We start from the raw sequence: 19,247 nt of genomic DNA, 5'->3' as shown, positions 1-19,247 counted from the left end.
GGATAGGGCGCTACTTTTATGTCCCTCTGACAGTTATTCAGAATCCGATTTGATTGCGGCGAATAAACCTCGGGCCTGACAAAACACTGTTGGAAGAACATATAAACGCCTATGACGACACCCATTGACTAAGCTCGTAGGTCGTAAGGTCCACTGTCCCGGGTAGCAGCGCCGCGGCGGCGGGGGCGGCAGCGGGGGCGGGGGCGGGGGCGGGGGCGGCCGGCACGGCGTCTGGACAGCGTTCTGTGCCGCCGCCACCTCAGAGGCTGTAACTCATGATCGGCTCGCCGGAATGTTAACATAACACCGCATCCGAGTGATGACGCCGACGGCGGTACGATTCAACGTCATAAGGGGGGCGTGACGCACGGCGGGTGGGTGGGGCGGGCGTGGTTCACATTGGGGGGAGGGAGCTGGAGCATGACTGCAGAGACAGACAGCCCTGCAGGCGACTGAGAGTCCTAACCCTTCATTCGTCCTAAAATGGCAGACGAGAGCTGGCCAACGGTGGGTGGACGGATGGAGTAAAAGGCCGGCTGCAGAAACGTCTCGAAAAGATCCGGCCTCTTATCGCTAAACCAGTCACTATTCGAGCCACCCCGCGCATAACAGACTGTGACTAGCCCACAACATTATGTCTACCAAGCCACCAACAAACGCCTACTACCTAACAAGGCAAGAAAATGCAATAAGTTTTTAAAGGTAGTGTGCCAGCTTTCCTGGACCGTATGGAGTTAATGGCCCAGATAAGGAGAACCGGATTTTTAGAACTTATCCATACCTTCAAAACTCATGGAAACGTCTTAAATTCTTCAAATTTTGAATACCCCAGTGCGAAATTCGCCCCGACGGGTTGTCGGTCGTACCCCAACCACATTTCACACCACTATGAACAATAAATGCACACACTGAAATCGCTATTACCGATATGCTCATCCAATCAAGTTTCGATAAACCCGTTCATCATCAGCTCCTGCGGTTTCGAACACGCCTGTTAGGTGGTGCGGTAGACCGCGCCCAAAGCCAGGGCCCCGGTAACATGAGGTAGCCGAGTCAGGGCAGCGTGCGCTGACCCAAGCCGGAGCCGCGCGTCCTCCCGGTGTCATGTGATAGCCCGGGGCTGCCCGCGGGGATGCGGTAGACCGCGCCCAAAGCTGCGGCCCCGGCTTGGGTCAGCGCACGCTGCCCCGACTCGGCTACCTCACGTTACCGGGGCCCTGGCTTTGGGCGCGGCTTCTGCTCATACTTTGTGGTGCGGTGGTGGTGCGTCGGGCTGCGCGCTCTGACTTCGGCCTTGGCCGAAGTCATGCGCGCAGTCAAGAAAAATGCGTCAGCTGATCATTGTCATTTCTGCCACTTGCGTGTGGTGAAATGGGGTCATAACTTATGAGACGGCTTTTTCATATCAATTATTTTACATAAAATCATATTTCAAACCATAAATAATGTTCGACAGCCAAATAAAAGAAACAATACCAATACAGGCTTACAGTTTAAGGCTCGACATTGTGTTGTCTACGATTAGACAGCTGATAACTCATTCCCGTACGTCGTATGGTCGTAACACTATAATGACCTTTGCTTATTGTCACATGTGCGCCGCATTCGCGATTGTTGCCGACGCCTGTTTGCAGGTGAGCCCGCTACAGTTGTTATACATATCTAAAAACCGATAAACTTTTAGGCGAAAAAGGCACTATTCCAGGCCCATTTTTGATTTTTTTTTGCGATATTAGGTAAAAACAGAAGCTTCTTATTCTAGGAAAAATAAAATGGGAAATCTTTCAAAGGTGGCACACTACCTTTAAGGAATCAAATAGAACCGTGAATTATACGTACACCTCAATATCAGCAAGAGGTCATGAGTTGAGACGAGTCTCATACAGTTAAAGGGACCCTCCCACCTTAAAAAAAGTTTATGAATTGGCATGAAAGTGATGTCGCTCGGTTCAGAAAGAGCGAAAACGAATATCTACCAAATTTCACCGAAAAATATTCACCGGTTTTCAAGATATTAGACTTTTACTTTTGTTTACTTTTTTGGGATCTCCGCTGTTTCTAGCGACTTTATTTTAGAAGTGCGGCGTTTGCGGCAGATGTTGCGCGCAAATAGCATATACCACCGCGTGCTACAAAACGTTTTAGTCAAACATTTAAAAATCGTTAGATATCTGCGCTGACGTCACACATTCAGAGGGGTATACCTAAGCATTAGCCCCTCTGAATCAAAATGCTGCAATTTTGAAATTCAATATTTCCGATTTAAGGCATTTCTCGATGTTGTGAGTGCCGAAACCGGTAATTGTGAGCCAGGGACCCCATTTTGGCTATCTCAACTCAAATCTAATGTTAAGGTGGGAGGGTCCCTTTAATGCATTCTGATGCCTTATTCGGTGTGTAATGAATACGTAACTTCCAACACAACCAATGATCAGCGCCTTGCGTCAGCGCTTTTCATCATTAAAATGCAACGGACTCAATACGGACATGAGAACAGACTATGTTATGGCCAACAGACTATGCTTCATATAGGACGAAGTCGTTCCTACGACCTCCAAAGCCCAGCCCAGCTGTATCTAAGTCCACACCCCCACTCCATATTTGGTCCACTGGAATGGAGTACCAAACTTAGATTACCTGGAGTAGCACAACTCTGTCCGTAAAAGATATATACCTATTACATATTTCTAGCTTCCGGGGCTTATTCAGCTACGATCACAATCGCATTCATACATTCCTTATTATCTGACACGAAGTCACGTCTTTTCCTCACAAATGAAGATATGAAAAGGAAAACGTCAAGAAAACATCTACAATAGGCACAACAATCCTAGTAATGCCTCACACAATGAAACGGCCCGACAAAGTTCATGTTCCCATGTTTCCGTTTTTCGCAGAAGCCTCAGCGGGACGCGTTTTATTCCGCTGCGATAGTTCTCCATTCGCGACCGCTGCGGTAAGCCGGACAGTCGGCGAGATATCGTCAGATTTCACCCGCCGGCGCGCTGCCTTTTTTGCGGCCTCCCTGTGAACGTTTCTTTGCCGGTAGACGTGGCTCGCCATCTTGGCTCCTGTTGGCAAACAATACCTCCGCTGCTCTGTGTCTACTGGCCGGCCGCATTTCAACAAACCCCGGCATAGTCACGGAATGCGCGCGTCCATTACAAAGTCACCGTGAATATTATGTTGTGCGGTTGTCGTAAAAATAAAATGTTCCAATGTCACTAAGAAGACGTCAGGGTCTGAGCGGCCCGCGTCAGCTTTATCCGAAAGGCAACTGTGGGTCCGCAATCGCGTGGCTGGGTACAGGACAGGACGTAAGCAGTGTCCTGATTTTCGTGAATTTGGGTGGAAACCCACACCTAACAGATTCTCTTTGTGACGTCCCGGAAAGCCAAACGGCGTCCCTGACAGATAAAAGTCGATAGGTATATCGAACACCAAAAGCAAACTAACAAAAAGAAATATCACCTCTGTAGCCTAAAAACACGGCTATGCAAAATGACGATAAATATATCCTAAGTCCTCACGAACCCACTCTTACACTCAACTCCCCTTTCCTGGCCAACTACCGCAACAGTAAACAACGCGGTTTTAATTTATTTTTGTTTTCTGTGCGTCAGATATGGATAAGTTTTTTCCTTTACCATGTGAAGGTAATGCTGCCATATGAAGGAGAAAAGATGTCGGAATAGAGGGATCTGAGGACGTCGTTTTCCACTTTTCAGTTTTAGTAACTGTGCAGTGTATAGATAAAATTAATCATGCGAATATATTACTTGGACATTTATCTATAAGCACGCAACATACCTTTTGTATCAAATTACTGTAACATATTTAATTATTTTTTCCCCTCAGAAGGTCACAGTAACGGGATAGCGCTGCCCCTTGAGCATGCCCTTCAAAAGTAGTTAATTTTGCATATGTTGATAGTGGTTGGGGAAAAAGTTTAATGTTTATCTGTTTGAATTAAAATAAAGTTACCGAATTTCAATAGTATTAATTCAAGTATGTCGTCCTTGGCTTAAAAATACACGCAATGTTGGGGACGTCGATTGACCTTGTTATTCCCATTTAATCGACGTCGGTACAAAACTGAAAAGTGCACAATGATTTCACATTTTTTCCAGCCGAGAAAAATTCAGCGTCCACCTTGGAGTTTTCTTAATTGAATTTCATAACAGGAAGCTATGGAAATTAATTTTCCGAGCTGTTTTCCACCTCTTTGTTTGGACGTCTGTTTTTTACATCAGTCCTCTTGCTCGATATGATATCCCTCTTATGACGTCAATATTTAGTGATAGCCGCTGGCTCTTGGGCTGATTTTTGTTGAAGCATATTTGTTGTTGACTGTTGTGTACGATCATGGACAAGAACTAGACATCTTCAAAGTGTTGTTTTGGTGTTTGTGGTGAATGCTTGAATTTTGTATTTTACTAGGGGTAAATAAACTGGCATTACTTTGTGTCTATATATGATCATTTGAGGTGCCTTGAGGTGGTATTAGTCAATATTGCCAGTGAAAATCGCTAATTTTAATAGATTTAGGTAAGGGCTTCAGTGGTTTAGGCTCCGCACCGATATCGACGTCCTTTTGAAATAGCGACGTCCTCGCGGCTTCAATCACACTCTCCGAAAAATCAATTTCAGGACACTGGACGTAAGGACAGGACAGGACAAGGAGAGAAGAAAAAAGATTCGCGATAGGGCGAGGAAGCTTGTGGAAGCATGGGAGAAGGACTAAATTAGGCGAATACTGGTGCCGTAAGGGACGAGGCAGTCGAGTGCAGGGTAGAGCGCATAACAGGACGGGGCGAGCCGAGACGAGGAGGGCTGTCGACGGTTGTCCAGGCGGGCCATTGAAACGTCCGGCGACCGCGCCGAGACGGGACACCCGACACGACACCTGTGTCGGCGCAGTGTGACACGGGTGTCAGGACAGTGTGACACACGTGTCACCACCAGTGGGCCGGGAAGGTGACCCCACAGCTATGCAGGCTGAGCGAGGAGAGCACGCGGAGAAGAGGGTGGGAAAGGGCGGCGGAATAACGCCGGCGAGTCAGCGGGTGGAAGTGAAAGGGAAAGTGTTCATCCTTCGCCCGCTTTGAACTTGTGTAGCATTCGCCTAGTCGCCAGGTCATGGCGATCTTAACACATAAAGCACGATCATCGTAAAATCAGTGGCAGCAAATTGTGAAAGAAAACCACGATCAGATACCACACGACCTTCGTGAGTTCTCGGCGCCTCTGACAATACACTCGAAACTGTCAGTCAGCACGGGCGTGCGTTCAAGTGCGTAGCTTTACTGCCCGAAATTCCGGCACTATCAGTCAGCGATGTTTCCAAACAGTCTCCGACACCTGTCCCACTCCACCCGAGGTAAACAGAGACTTCCAGCCGACTGGTTTGGCCGGCCAGCGAGCGGCACCGGGGCGAGCCGTCAGCGAGGCAGCGGGGGCACAGCGCTCCGGCAGCAGCACCGGCCGCCGCGCCCCGGCCCCGCCGCAGTTCGCAGTTGTCAGGGAGTGGCCGTAGATTAATTGAGCCCGTAACATGAGGCCGCTGGAAGCAGTTATGCAACGCTGCACACAGTCCCAGCGATGGTGTTGCCGGGTGAAAGAGAGGAGAAGGGAAACCGTGCCGAATTTATCGGCGCAGATATCTAATGACTTCCACTTCACTATCGTTCACGCACTGAGGCGCTGCGCCCCACGCGTAAGCCCATAAATACCTCCGATAATTGGAGGGAAAACACGCGCTATATCGACGATCATCCTCTCTCAGTCTGCGGTGACATTGTCACCTGTGTCCGTGAGCAGCTGGGAGACAGTGGGTCGCGTGGCTGACGAAACGGCTCGGTTGGACACCGGTCGGCGCGTAGTGCCGTGTGATTACTGCGCGATTAGCTGCCGCCCTCTGATGCCCAGGGATAATTATGGCCAGACGTGCCAACAATGGCAGATCGCGCCGATACACCTCTCGTAATAACGCGATAATAGCCATTCATCACACAGAGGAAGATCCAAACGCTGATATTATGGTTAAACAATTATCGTTACTCCAGCGCGCGACATACAACTTGAAGAACGATGCAAGGTTCTGTAAAGATGAGGAAAATGCCATCTATTATAATGTAAAACAAGCCGGATAATGTGAGAACCTAACATAGTTGCAAAGAAAGTGAAAAATAACATTTCTATAATCGAGCCTAAGCGAGTCATTATCCAGTTGCCCAACCTTTTGTTTCATTGTGGACCAGCTCGAGTAGCCTGAGACATAATCAGGTTACTGGCTAAGCACTGAGCTGGCTAAGCAGCCGACAGCTGCAGCAAGTTCCAAATCCGCGTCAGGTGCGTCTATAAGTCACAAAAATGTACCAATGCAGTGTTCTAGCGGGAAATTCTTCTCATCCGGTGGAAGGCACGCATGTCGATGCCCAAATATATATGAGAGCAAGACGGCTAAGTCTGTTAGGAACGCCCGGTCGTGAAAAACCTCCGCGGAGCTAGTAACATGGGATAATCTTTTCAGCACTGAACCAGCTAGTTCATTGAAAAAAACAGAGCTGATGGCAGACTTGATAGTTGATACGCTTCTCTATCATCTCACATGCCTGATGACCTGACCTGACCTGACCCTGACCAGTACACAGTGCGCTAACACCGTCGTCACAGTCGTTTGTTCCATCGCCCACATGCGGACGCCATCGTCCCAGTTGGTGGCGAAAGTCTGCACAAAACACAGCACACTGGCGACAGTGTGTGTCACGGCGTGGGGCTCTTCAGCGCCGAGAGCTCTGAATTGGCTGTTAGCTGTACACATGAGAGGCAGCTCTAACGACCAGCTCGGGTCATTGGGTACGTATCACCGGAGGGCAGGGGTGCTATCTTACCTGCGCATAACGGCGCCATTCGGGATCACGTGCCCCTCGGTGGCGATCTTGCTATGGCCGATGCCGCGACTCTGGAACTCCTGCCAGAAAAAAGTGGCGTTAATTAGACGCGCGAGAAGATCATATACAGAGAGTTGTGGGAGACACATATGGTGAGATATAGGGAGAAAATATACTAGAACCGATTCTCCAGAGGTGTAATCCGGTTAATGCAGGACATAATCCGCACAGTTTGAGGAATTAATAATAAAACAAAATGAAATGGGTCAAGGAAGCTTAACTCTAGAGAACGCACTACAATTAGAATACCTTGAACACCAGAGGAGTCAGAAAGATTTAACAATCACCGACTAGCCGCGCAATTTGAACACGCAAAAGGCCAATAAATCATGCAGTGCAATTTGACATTCTGCCCCGCAGTTTATCATCTTAAGTGACTTAAGTGGTGATTTGTAGCAAACAACACATACACCTACCTACGAGAGGCATATGGTTACCATGAGTTATGGCCGAAAACACACAGAGTGATTTGCACTCGGCGCACGAACGGTCATAGATTAAGAGCTGAGCTGCGGCACACCGCGCCGGGGAGGTGTCGGCGGTCGGTGGACGGCGCCGGGAAGGTGTCGGCGGCCGGCCGCAGCCACTATTACCGGCGCCGAGCTGCCGGGCCGGCCCGGGCGGCGCCGGCAGTCGACACCGACACGGGGGCCATGAATCGGGCCTGCAGTCGGCTCGGCCGGCCGACACCCCGTGGGAGCGGTGCGCCGCTCTGACCTCACTGCCGATAACAAACAGGCGACTCGTGGTGGAGAAACAACGTGACCCCGGCACACCAAAAGTCCATAGGGTGATAATAAACTCAGGCAAATGCCGACCAGACGCCCACATAAATAGCAGAGGCGCCGAGCCAACTACGAAAGGTACGTGGAAGAGGCTCTCAGGGCGGAGTGCCCTCTCTCTTCGGACCGCACGGGGACCGCCCAGACACCGAGGAAAGGAGAGGGCAGAGGACACGCGGCACGTGCCGGACACGTGACCAAAGCCGTGCAGGCAGGAGCCACCCGGGCCACCGTGACCAGTTCGATGCGAGCCACGACGAGCAGACTGCAAGTCACAGGTCTGATCACGTGGGCGGGCCGTTTGTTTTTCGTGCCGTCGCGGCCGGCGCGGCGCGACTTCTCCCATTAGAAGGGTTTACAGGTTCGGCGGATGTCGAAGCCGGATCGGATTAGCCTTCGGGGCGGTGATGTGCCGGGTACGAGAAATCCGCCAAGGTCCCGGCAAGGTCTCCGCTGTCCCAGCCGCCGGGCCCGGCGCGATAATCCGCACATGGGAAACAGGATCCCAGCTGGACAAAGGCATGTTTGCTCGCGCAGATTGCCAGTTCCGCAGTGGGTCCGACGACTTCCTGCTTCTACGTCAGCGAACAGAAAACGTCAGAATGTGACCACTGAGACCTGGGAGACACCGTGGACATGCCTGGCACCCAGGAACGTAGCTCCTGCTGACTTCGAATAACAGTGCGATCTCAGCATGTGTCACAAATCATCCCAGCCTCAGCACGGGAGAGAATCCTGCTCCCACGTACACAACACCACTCGTGAGCTCCATTCCATCAGCCCCATGACCGACGACCACACAAGCTCCCCGACAGGGTCCGGCCGGCCGGTCTCACCGGTAAGTCACCCACATTCCGACATCGGCTCGACGCGCTGAAGCCGTCCATCACCGCGTCCCAAGGGCGCCGCCTATCGCCTTCGATCTCCTATCGGCGCATCGGGTCATTTGTCATCTGTCCAGCGCGTCACCGGCCGTCACTCTGATGAGCCAATTAGCGACACACGCGCGCGAGCATGGCACGAGCCGCACGAGACCGCCACGAGACCGGCATGGAAGGCACGAGCGGCGCTTGACGCAGGCTGCTCGTGTCCACGTGTCGTTTCCTATCGCTCTCAAAATGCGCAATACCGATGACGACAAGTGGACACAGAAAGCCTCTTGGTGCTCGTCCGGACACTGTCGCCACAGATGACGTATTCGGGACTCGACCTGTTGACGTCATGCCACGTGGCGTCAACACTGCGGAGCGACGTGCTAAGGCCGCCCGAGGTCGGGTCAGGTCAGCGCGGAGAGAGGAGGGCGCGGCGAGCGGTCGGGGGCTCCCCGGGCCGGTCCAAGTGCCCTCCATACAATTTACTCAGATGACGGGCTGTGATGACGACGATGACGTTGCGTCACTGGTTCTCAGAGTTAAGTCACATAAGGACGTCGATATCGGTCACATCCGGCCGCGTGCCCGGTCAGTGGCGGTTTGGGGTTTGGCCGGGATTGGACCGGCGGTGACCAGGGTTCGGGCGGGACTGGACCGGGCCTTTTCCCCCAAATCGGCCCGTCATTCCACTGAGGAAGGTTATCGTCACAATTTTTGAGCCCGGTTGAAATCTCCCATGAAGTGAAGGCGCCACTCCGTGGAGCCCTGACGGTGAGCAGCAGGTTGACAAAACGCTGCATCAGGTGTATTCAGTGACATATTGCTATCAACGCATTGACCCTCGTAAACTAATACCCAGATGATCGACCTTTCCATCATAAATTCGACACCTTCTGAACATGTGTTATGAGGAACTAAAATGAGTTCGCAGTCACACAAGGAAAACTAAGCCATCGTACACTGCACCGTAGTCAATGTTTTGAAACATACATACATGATGCTCGGCGAGGCGATAGGCTTATGGCCTATCTCGAGTGCCTACCGTTTGTGGGTCAGAGGGGGTGGGGATGGGGATGTGTGGGGAGATGGGGTTGGGGTAGGAGGGCAGGGGTTGGGGTCACGGCGAGGGTATCAGTACGGTCGAACAGTGCAAGGCCAGTCAATCTCCACTGATAGGGAGACGATAAAAGACGTGTCCGAACTCGGGACTTCACAGCGCTATCGGCAGGAGAGCTGCGTCGAGAACGGGGGGGGGGGGGGGGGGGCACGGAGAGGGGAGTCGAGTGGAGTCGAGCACAGCCCGAGTAGGTACGACCGAGTCAAGGCCCCAGCATGCGCGGGCCAGCCAGCCGGGAAGGGCCGTCGGTCGGCCGTACAGCCTTGGTCGGCCAGTTCCCAGCCGGCAGCGACCGCCAGACTCCGCGGCCTTGATTAGAGAATCGGCTCCGTGTTTATGAAATGGACTTGACAAGCTATCTTAATGATCGAGGTACTTAGTATGCGCCATAAATTAATTAAGTGGATATTACCATCATGACGCCCGACATCAAAACAACGATATGCGGCATTATATAATAACGCTAAATTAACGAATGGAAGACTCGAAGGATAATGTGTATCGAACAGCGCAAGGCGCACTTCCAGCATGTAAAACACGACCAGACGGACCACCAACGGCCGACGCTGTCTGCTGGGAGGTATGTGGACGACCCAGCAACACCACGCCAGTCACCTTCTGCGACCGGACCTGAGTCACCCGGCGCAGTGGACGGCTCCTCTGTGCCGACATATGGGAGCCGCTCTGATCGCGCCGCGTTATGAACCATCAGCGCCATCGGCTGGCGGCGACATGTCGCTCGCCGGTCGGCGGCGGCGCCCATCCGTCATCCGTCATCGCGGCCCGTCATCGCGGCCCGTCAGAGGTGGCCGCGGCGCCCGAGTGCCGCCAGAGTCGCGCCGCATCGCTTCCGGACGAGCGCCCAGTGGCCACTTTCGGCAGCGGGGTCCGTATTGGTAGAACGAGGACCGTCAGTCGGAAGTGATTTGCAAGCGCTGCCGAACATAGATAGCCCCAGACATAACCGTCACGTTACCGATACACTGTGACCGACCAACTCACAAGACCAAATATCGGCAGCCGAGTAAATGTCCGTCCCCCATGCACTCTCCACTTCTTCAGTCGTCTCTGCGTCAATTACATCCTGTAATCGACTGTGATCGGCTGCTGGTGCGGTGCGCGGCTCTCGTCTCCAGCGGATCGGCCGCCGACTGCGGACCGTATCGTCTGCTTTATCGCCCTGTCGACGCCGCCGTCTACATCGCCCAGTGCCTGTAGCCGGCCGATCAGCCGGCCGATACGCATCGCGACAGCGGACGTAATGAACTGTGCGCGGTTTCGACACGCGCTCCGGACCACTGGAGGTTACCGCTGGCGTCAGGCCGATCGCCATCACGACGATCACGGGAGTGAAAATGTGGCCTCTCTCCGGTATCGTGTACCATGCTGTCCAATGACTCCACAACAGCGCCAACCAGCGGAGGGCGTGACCTGACCTGGGTCACTTACTGTAGAAATGAAGCAAGCTTGAGACGGTCAGAACAAAACGAAGCGTTCGCCACTTCACGTCAGATTGTAGACTGTTGTGATTTTAGTGATATGTAGTAGGTCAGTGAGGTGTATGGCCTGCCGTGACCTGCGGCACTCACCACCGTGCTTGTATAGGTCAGGTGTATTTGACCTGACCTGGGTCACTCACGTGGGGGCTGTAGTAGCGCTTGGTGTAGGTCAGGTCGATGACATAGTCCAGTTTCGGGATGCCGTCAGTTGCCATCTGAGGAGAGAACCTGCCAGCCACGAAACAGAAGAACCCGAACATGTGATACAAACGGTGACAAAACATCAAACGTAGCTTAACTGAGAAACGTCAATGGCCTCGTTTCATTAAGCGAGTCCATAAGTTACGCCGGTTTTTTATCTTGTATTGTAAGGGCATGGATGAGATAATAATCATGTTATATCATCCATTATATCATCCATGGTAAGGGCATGTGAAGCGATGACGATAGTTTGCATCGTTGAATTTATTTGTATTGCAAGCAAGAACAGAAGGGAGAAGGGGAAATAAATTTATCGCTTCACATGCGCTTGCAATACAAGCCCAAAAACCGGCGTAAATTACGGACTCGCTTTATGAAACGAGGTTAATATTTTGTTTCGGTTCACATCAGCACTGCAGTATTGCGACACCGTGACCCGGCTTAATTACAGAACCAGTGCGGGCACAGTGTCTATTCCGAGGGTTCACCATGAGCTGTAGACAAGCATATGGGCTGGCCACTCCGAGTCCTTGACCGCCCTTTGACGCTATGTAGGACACATCTGTGACACGTCGGACACATCCTGATGGGTGGCACGTGACACGGGGCACGGCAGCCGGTCACATGGTCCCATCAGGGCGGGTGTGACCCACCGGCCAAGCAGGGAGTGTCCGGTACCGGAGCCAAAGCGGGATCATGGACCAGGGGTCATAGCAGTTGCAGGCAAATGTCTGAGTCTCGTTAGGTAGCATTTGTCAGTTGCCGGCGTAGTCCGCGTTCGCCAGTTGACATTCAAAACATGCAGCCGGTAGCATTAACTGCAGCCATCCTCTTTTGGCCCGCATTTCCAGCCGCCAGTCAGCAAACTCTCACGCCAGTCCCTTCCCGCAGCCCCAGTTTCAGTTAGCATGCTGAACTTCCAGTCACAAGTCCCTACCCAGGGCCGTGCACACACAATGCTAATGGCCCACCGGGGGCGAGGGCCCGGGCGAGGCCGACTGTTCAGCGCCATCTAACGGCCACCCCGCCGATCGCCGTGCTAAACATAGCAGGCCATTGGCCGGCCTAATTCGAGACAAGCAAACAGGCCCATGCCGACTGATCTACGTGGTAAACTGCGCCACGTGCCGGCGCTAACTCACCGCTCCTTCTGCTGCACCTTGTTTAGGAGCACCTGCAATCAGAGGAGAGAGACTCATTAGAGGGGGCGTGGAGGAGGTCGGCAGAGGTAGGTATTTAGCACGCGCCTCACGGACCGCGGGTATCAGGGCGGCAGCGATCGTCGTCAATAAACAGCGCCTAACGTGACACCGGTCGGCGTAGGGCGCCACTGCAGGGCGGGTGCTGCTCACTACTGGACCGGACAACGGTGACCGAGTTGGGGAAGGCGGGTCGGCACTGACCGAGGTCAGGCGATGTCACTCGTGAGACAAGAGTGTCACAGAGCACACAGACACACATGGGATTCTTGGCACACTTCATACACAACAAAGGACATGGGAATGAATAATGATTGTGTGATGCTTCGTTCGAGCATCCCCATCTTTCCGAAAGGTATTTTTGTTCCGTTGAGGCGATCAGCTGGAGCCAGTAATGTTCACGACCCTGGCAAACCAAAGACGTGCAAATAAGGCTTAACACCTCACCCGGCCGCCCGGGCAGCGCACCCATGCCGGCATCACTCACTGACTCACAGCCACCTTCTGGCAGTAGCGCCGAGCGATGGTAATTTCGACGCCTGGGTGCGGCGACCAGACACCCATTGATTCTGGTTGCCAATCTGCCGTCTGGGAGAGGCCTCAGACCACTCAGACGCAGACTGGGAGAGGACGATCCTCTGACAGACGGTGCCCGCTGCCGGACACCGCGGCACCTGGCACGGACAGCTCTGCCCGTCCAGAGGTCGAGCGGGGAGTGTCCGACCGCGCGTGGGAGCGCTCAGCGCCCCACAGCTGCCGGTCCCAGCGCTGAGCAATGCGTGCTTATCTCCTACGGCTCATCGGCAGGGATGAGGCACGGAACGCACGGGAGCAGCACGGCACGAAACGCGCCAGGTGGTGTGGCTATTTGCGTGCGTGTGTGTTTGTATGCGTGTGTGTGAGTGACCGGGCTCGAGATGAGCCCGCGGGCGGCGGCCGGCCTGGCCTCTCAGTCAGGGCGGACAGCTCCCGTCTCCGGGCCCGATCTGGGCCGATATATCGCTGTCGAGCACGGCCTTGGCCGACAGCCGGTGGTGATGCGCGGCTTCTGCCGCCGCCGGCGACTGCTGGTGCTCCGGGCGGACGGTGGAGCGGCCGGCGCCCGCGGCGGCACCGGCGCCGACCGATGACTGGCGTCTGCGCGCCGCGCCGAGCCGCTCGCACCGCACACAACCCCGGGCGTCGATCGAGAGCCCCGGCCGTGCCAAGCAGAGCCGGAACGAGCCCCAGTCGGCGCCAGACGAGCCACACAGACCGTCTCCTACACTGAAGATCAAGTCGAGCATTTGACCAAGACAAACATAATTGACAGCAAACCTTGGGACAGCCTATATAAACCGTGGCAGAGTTTGAAGTCGTGACTTGAGTCAGGGCCTCATGTCCGTTCCGACTTCAATTGAGCAGCTCGTAGCGCGCTACATGCTAACCAATCCAATACTGCGATGGGCACGTTTGGTGCTCATCTGCATAGCGGCTAACAGTGACAGCAGCCGGGAGGTCACGGCGCCAGTGGTGCCACCTAGCGACACCAGCCGGCTGCTGCGTGTGCCGGCGGCGGACCGAGGACCGTGGCCCACATCTGACCCGCCCCAGCGCGTGCGGCGCACAGCAGCGAGCCGCCCACGCACGTCCCGTACTCTCCCGGCAGCGGGACGCCGTACGCACTATGCGGTACGCAGCGTGCGGTATTTGCCCAGCCTTGGCAGCGCGGCCACCGCAGCGGGCAGCTGAATCACGGCCACCAAACTGCAAACACACGGGAGACTGGGAAGTCGACGGCGCCGCCCACACGACCCGGCCGGGTCAGCTCGGTCCCGGCCGAGCTCGCCGGGCTCTGAAGGTCAGGGGTGGCCGACCTGGGGCGGCGGGGTCGCCGCGCGGCCCGGGCGGCGCGGCGGCTCGGACAGGCCGCCGACAGGGAGCGCGGCCCACGCACCTCCCCAGTGCGCCGTGCTCCGCGAGACAGCGGTGCAGGGCTGGCTGCGAGCCCCGTCTCGCCGCGGGTGGACACCCACGTGTGCCGAGCGCCGCCCGTGGGACACGCTGAGCTCTGACAGCGGCACATCGCCGGCACCTGCAGTGTCAACGAACCGCTGAGCGGCCGGTTCGGAATACAGCCGAACCCACCATATCCCTGTTAAGTGGATATTACAGCAGCCCGGTCACGCACAATCTGCCGGCCGACGACCACAGGTGCGCACAGCTACCAAGGTTTTCGCTGAACGGCGACGAACAAGAAGCCCAGTCACCCTGATCGTATCCGTTGTTCGAATTAAACCTGCAAAGCGCACGTGTAACGGCCTAGATTACGTGCACGCCCAAGCAGCTCCATCCCCAGTAGGACGGTACAGTTACAGGAGCCGTGGCGGCCGGCTGAACTACCAAAAAAGCCGCACCGAGCGCTTACTATTCATGCAACCCAGGCCGCACAGCGCGGCGCCGCATTCCTGGTCACTGTCGCGCGACTAAGCGCTCCAAGTGGTCGGCGCGCCTTTGTCACTATTCATGCCTAATGGCCTGCACTCGAGCGCTGCTGGGTGCCGGGCGAGTGTCGAACCGGCGCGAAGGCGCCCTGACAGGCCATTACTGCCGGCTCTGGGAGAGGAGGTGTGCAGCCCCACCTCCCGGCCTCTGTCCGATCCGCGCGGCGCCGCCGTTTGCACAAGACGACGAGGAGGCATGCGGCGGGTCCCGTCCGTCGGCGACAGTCCATTCCCGATCCTCTGCTGCCAATAACGTCAGGAAACGGGCGGCGGCCGTCCGTCTCTGCCAGCGTGCCGGCGCCGCTCCAACCGTGCGCCGCTGTCACAGGGAGTCATCCGGACGGTCCTCAGAGGGCCGCCACCGGGCGGAGCCGGCGCCCACCGCGGCGCGTGCTCTCACTCACCAGCGGTCCCCCGCCCGGGGCGTCTGATACCATCAGACAGCCAGACTCACCGCCGTCAGTCGCCGACTCGGTCCGGCCGATCGGCCGACCGGGTAAAAAATCAGAGCCAATTATTGCCCACTAAACGACGACTGCGCGCAATCAGAATGATAGACGTGCGCTGTAATGTGTCCGGATAGCGGATCGGCCCGGACAGACGGATCTATGGCCAGCCGCCGGCCCTGGGCGGGGGTCGGACCACCGACGCCGTACTATGGGCGGGCGGTGGGCGCGCGTGACCGGACGGTTTGTTCGACAGCGCGCGCCGCCCGCCGACATTCCAGTGAAGGCCAGCGACGGCGCGCGCCAGCCGGGGCTGCCGCCGCCGCCGCCGCCTCGCAAATGCAGTTGCCGCGTCGGCGGTGCCGCCGAGCGCCGATAACCTGGTGAGCGGCCGCCGTCGTGCGTCCCGCCCATGTCGCGGCGCGCGCCGGCGGCCGCGGCGTGCCGCCAGGGTCCGGGTCCCGGAGGCACGTTTTTACCCGCCTCTCGGCTGCCGGCGGCCGCTGCGGCACAGGCACATTATGTATTCAGTTATTTGTTGTGAGGCAGCGGCCGGGTGCGCGGGCGGGTGGCATCTATCAGTTGGTGACAGTATCGCCCCCGCGCGCCACCGACCTGTATCAATACTGTCACAACAGCGGACAGACGACAGGACGGAGGCGGCCCGGCCCGCCCCGCCCCGCCGCCAGCCCGCTGCACGGGTCAGGGTCCCGGGCAGTGGCACTTACAGCAGCGCGCCCGCCCCGCGAGCGTGACTGGGGCACGTCAGCGGCCGATCCACCAGCCTCCAGCAGAAGCGATTCGGTCGTAGATGTTATCGTAATGGAAAAAAGACAAGGCTACCGCTGTTGCGCGTCAGACGAGTGCCGCCCACGCGACGCCAAAACGGTCCGATTGAGTGGCTTTAGCAAGCTGTTTTTCTGCTAAAGCCTTGTCTGCAGAACTGCAGCTACTTAACGATGAGTGGAACACAAATATCGATTAATCATGACATTAAGTACACCTATTTATTTTCAAACAAAGCATCCTTTGCACTTCCAAAGAAGTGTCCTTTATGTAAGCATGCAACGAGAAGTGACGAACTAAAAACTGCTGACTACTAACCTCTTAAAGACACAGCACGGTTTGTGAGACAGTAAGAAAGGGGACATTGCTTACAAATAAAAAAAAACAATACAAAGCCTGTCATGACAGCAGACATGATACGGATCATCCCAAAGGTCAAGAAGTCCTCTCACAGCACGCTGTCTTCCAGCCTTCAACGGGTGGCCGGCCTCGTTGTCAAGTGATTCATTTTTACGACTCGGCTATTCTGTTCGTTTACGGCCGTGTTATTTGTTTCTTTTACGGCCCAGTGATTGACCAGTAACTGTGACACGAGCGGGCCGGTGTCTCATCAATGTCAGTGGTGACCGTCACCGTCAGCCGGTGGGGGAGGTCGGGAGAGGACTTCAAACTCGTGGAGGGAGGACCTCAGACTAGTGGGGAGGTCAGGGGGACGGACCTCAGACTTTGCAGGAGGTCAGGGAGGACCTCAGATTGGTGGTCAGGGAGGACCTCAGACTTTGGAGGGGGCGGGGGGGGGGGTCAGGGAGGACCTAAGGCTTGTGGAGACACCAGAAGCCATCCAGATGGTCGAGAGATCAAGACTGCCCACTGCTGGTGGAGATTAGACCTCGGCCCGGAGTCGTTCCGTGCAATCATTCCACCCCCACCCCCTGCCGATCGGCCTTTCTAACAGCTGGTAGGTCAGTGGGTACGTCAGCCGCAGAGATCACGTCAGAGAGACCACCGCCTCTCAGTGACGCCAGCTCGCACCAACACGGCACCGGGCTCCATCTCTGCATCGTGGACGGTCCCACGCGAGCGGTGCCACACCGTTAGTGAGGGGGCGGGCCGCACACCCCCGTGAGTGGCCTGATCAGGGCGGCCAGCTGCTCGGTACGCACGAAACGGGCCGAATCGAGCACGGCCGACCGCCGACGCTCGCCGTGGGAGCCGTGGCGTGTCTCTGATCGTGACTAACGAGTTTGTACGTTCGCTGACCGCGGGAGTTTCACTGAGTCTGTCGGGCCCGATGACAGCCTGAGCGGCGTCGGCAACTTAAAGGAACAAGACAGGACATGAGAGCGCTGACCGAGACCAGTGGTGACAGGTGTCATCACAGCTGTCTACTGAGAGAAATACGACGGGGCGTGGGCAACAGCGTGTCACATCGTGCGACACACCGGCCGAAACAACAATCAATGGGTGTGGTAACTGGTATCGGAGGCATGTCACAATTTCACCAACAGCATACCACGGCCTTCCGCACAATGCGGGTATTCCTTGCTACCTTTGCTGCCTCATTCCATCATGGCTTGTTATTTCCATTGTGTGATAGTTTTATCCGCACCGGTGTCCACACCTTTCGCGACTCACAAATTATGAAGGAAACAGCACAAATTATCTGATAACAGCCGTCACCACCCCGACGACCAAAACATTTCACACAGCTACCATCAAAACTTCTCATCCCTATGTCCTTCCCTCTCGTCTCTGTCTCGTGAGCGGCACGCGTACCACAGTCACCATGACTGGGCGATGTGACACCTCCCGGGGACGCGCCACGCGCCCGTCCTCACCACCGCCGCAGAGCGATGTCTCGGCCCGCCGGCGGAGTGCGGCGACAGATAATACAGCTCTGACGGCTCCGGCGCCGGTGGCCGGGCTGCGGCGGCCAGCTCGGGTTCATTATACACCTCCCGTCGCCGTCGCCGCCGTCGCCAGGCGAGCATCCATCACAGGAGGCAGAACAAGCGAGGGCGTCGGTGGCGCCGAGCGATCGCAGCGCCGCGCGACGCCAAACGACGAACCGACACCCCGACAGACACGAGACACAGGCAGGCCCGGCCGCGGCAGACAGGCGAACAGACAGACAGACGGAGAGACAGAGGCAGCCCGACGGCCGCTGTCGGGTCACATCGCGGCCCGGCGTCGGTCCGCGCAACACAAGGGACCGCCAAGGTCGGCAGCAGGTCACGGCATGGTAAACAACCCCAGCCGTGCCGCGGGACAGCTATCGGGGCGGAGCGGGACGTGCCGCACGGGTCCCACCCGCGCCATGTGCTCGTGGTCCGCGTGCTGCCGGCGGTCACATGGTCCGTATTTACCGGCGCCGGTAGCCGCCGTCTCGAGTACGCATTTTAATCCGGGGGCGACGGCTCGTCTGATAGGCCACTATCGCGGCCGGGAGTAGCCGGCTTTGGTGGGACCTTTGGCCGGGAGGTGCTGCCGGGGGCTCGGTTAGGGGGTCACAACCCCAGTCAGACACTCATAAGCACTACCTACATATGTGCATCAGCTATTCGATATAGGCGCGGCATACGTTATTGCGCTTCATGTTACGCGATTCTTCAAACAAAAATTACCTTTAGGAGGTACCTTGATTTTGGCTGTTGCTGGCCTCATATGGTTAATGATACAAAGTTTTACGGCACATCAAACGAATACAGACCATCACAGACATGAAATTGAAACAAGAGAGGTTGAATCACGAAACACGATGAATGCATCAAAAAGATAAAAACCAACATCAAAGTCTCGTTCTCATGGATTCCTAATCATATGCAAAGCAGTGCATTACTAATTAGATCAAACAATTAGAAACAGGCGCATAAAACATAGGTTATTGCGGAATAAGTTCCAGAGTAACA

General features: G+C 55.7%; 1 protein-coding gene across 1 annotated transcript in view; it reads right to left on the bottom strand.

Moving 5' to 3' along the window:
* LOC122393911 (basic salivary proline-rich protein 2-like) overlaps window positions 1–19,247 on the bottom strand; it is a 50,020-nt gene that overhangs the window by 10,665 nt on the left and 20,108 nt on the right. The window contains exons 3-5 of the mRNA XM_043390370.1: window positions 12,567–12,598; window positions 11,364–11,451; window positions 6,894–6,973 (exon numbers count right to left, since the gene is read on the bottom strand). Coding sequence (XP_043246305.1) covers window positions 6,894–6,973; window positions 11,364–11,451; window positions 12,567–12,598 — 200 coding nt within the window. The remainder of the gene's footprint in view (window positions 1–6,893; window positions 6,974–11,363; window positions 11,452–12,566; window positions 12,599–19,247) is intronic.

The sequence above is a fragment of the Amphibalanus amphitrite genome, unplaced genomic scaffold (assembly GCF_019059575.1).
Source record: "Amphibalanus amphitrite isolate SeventyFive unplaced genomic scaffold, NRLGWU_Aamphi_draft 000562F_arrow, whole genome shotgun sequence".
Taxonomy (NCBI): Eukaryota; Metazoa; Arthropoda; class Thecostraca; order Balanomorpha; family Balanidae; genus Amphibalanus; species Amphibalanus amphitrite.
This window is presented reverse-complemented; position numbering and strand designations above follow the sequence as displayed.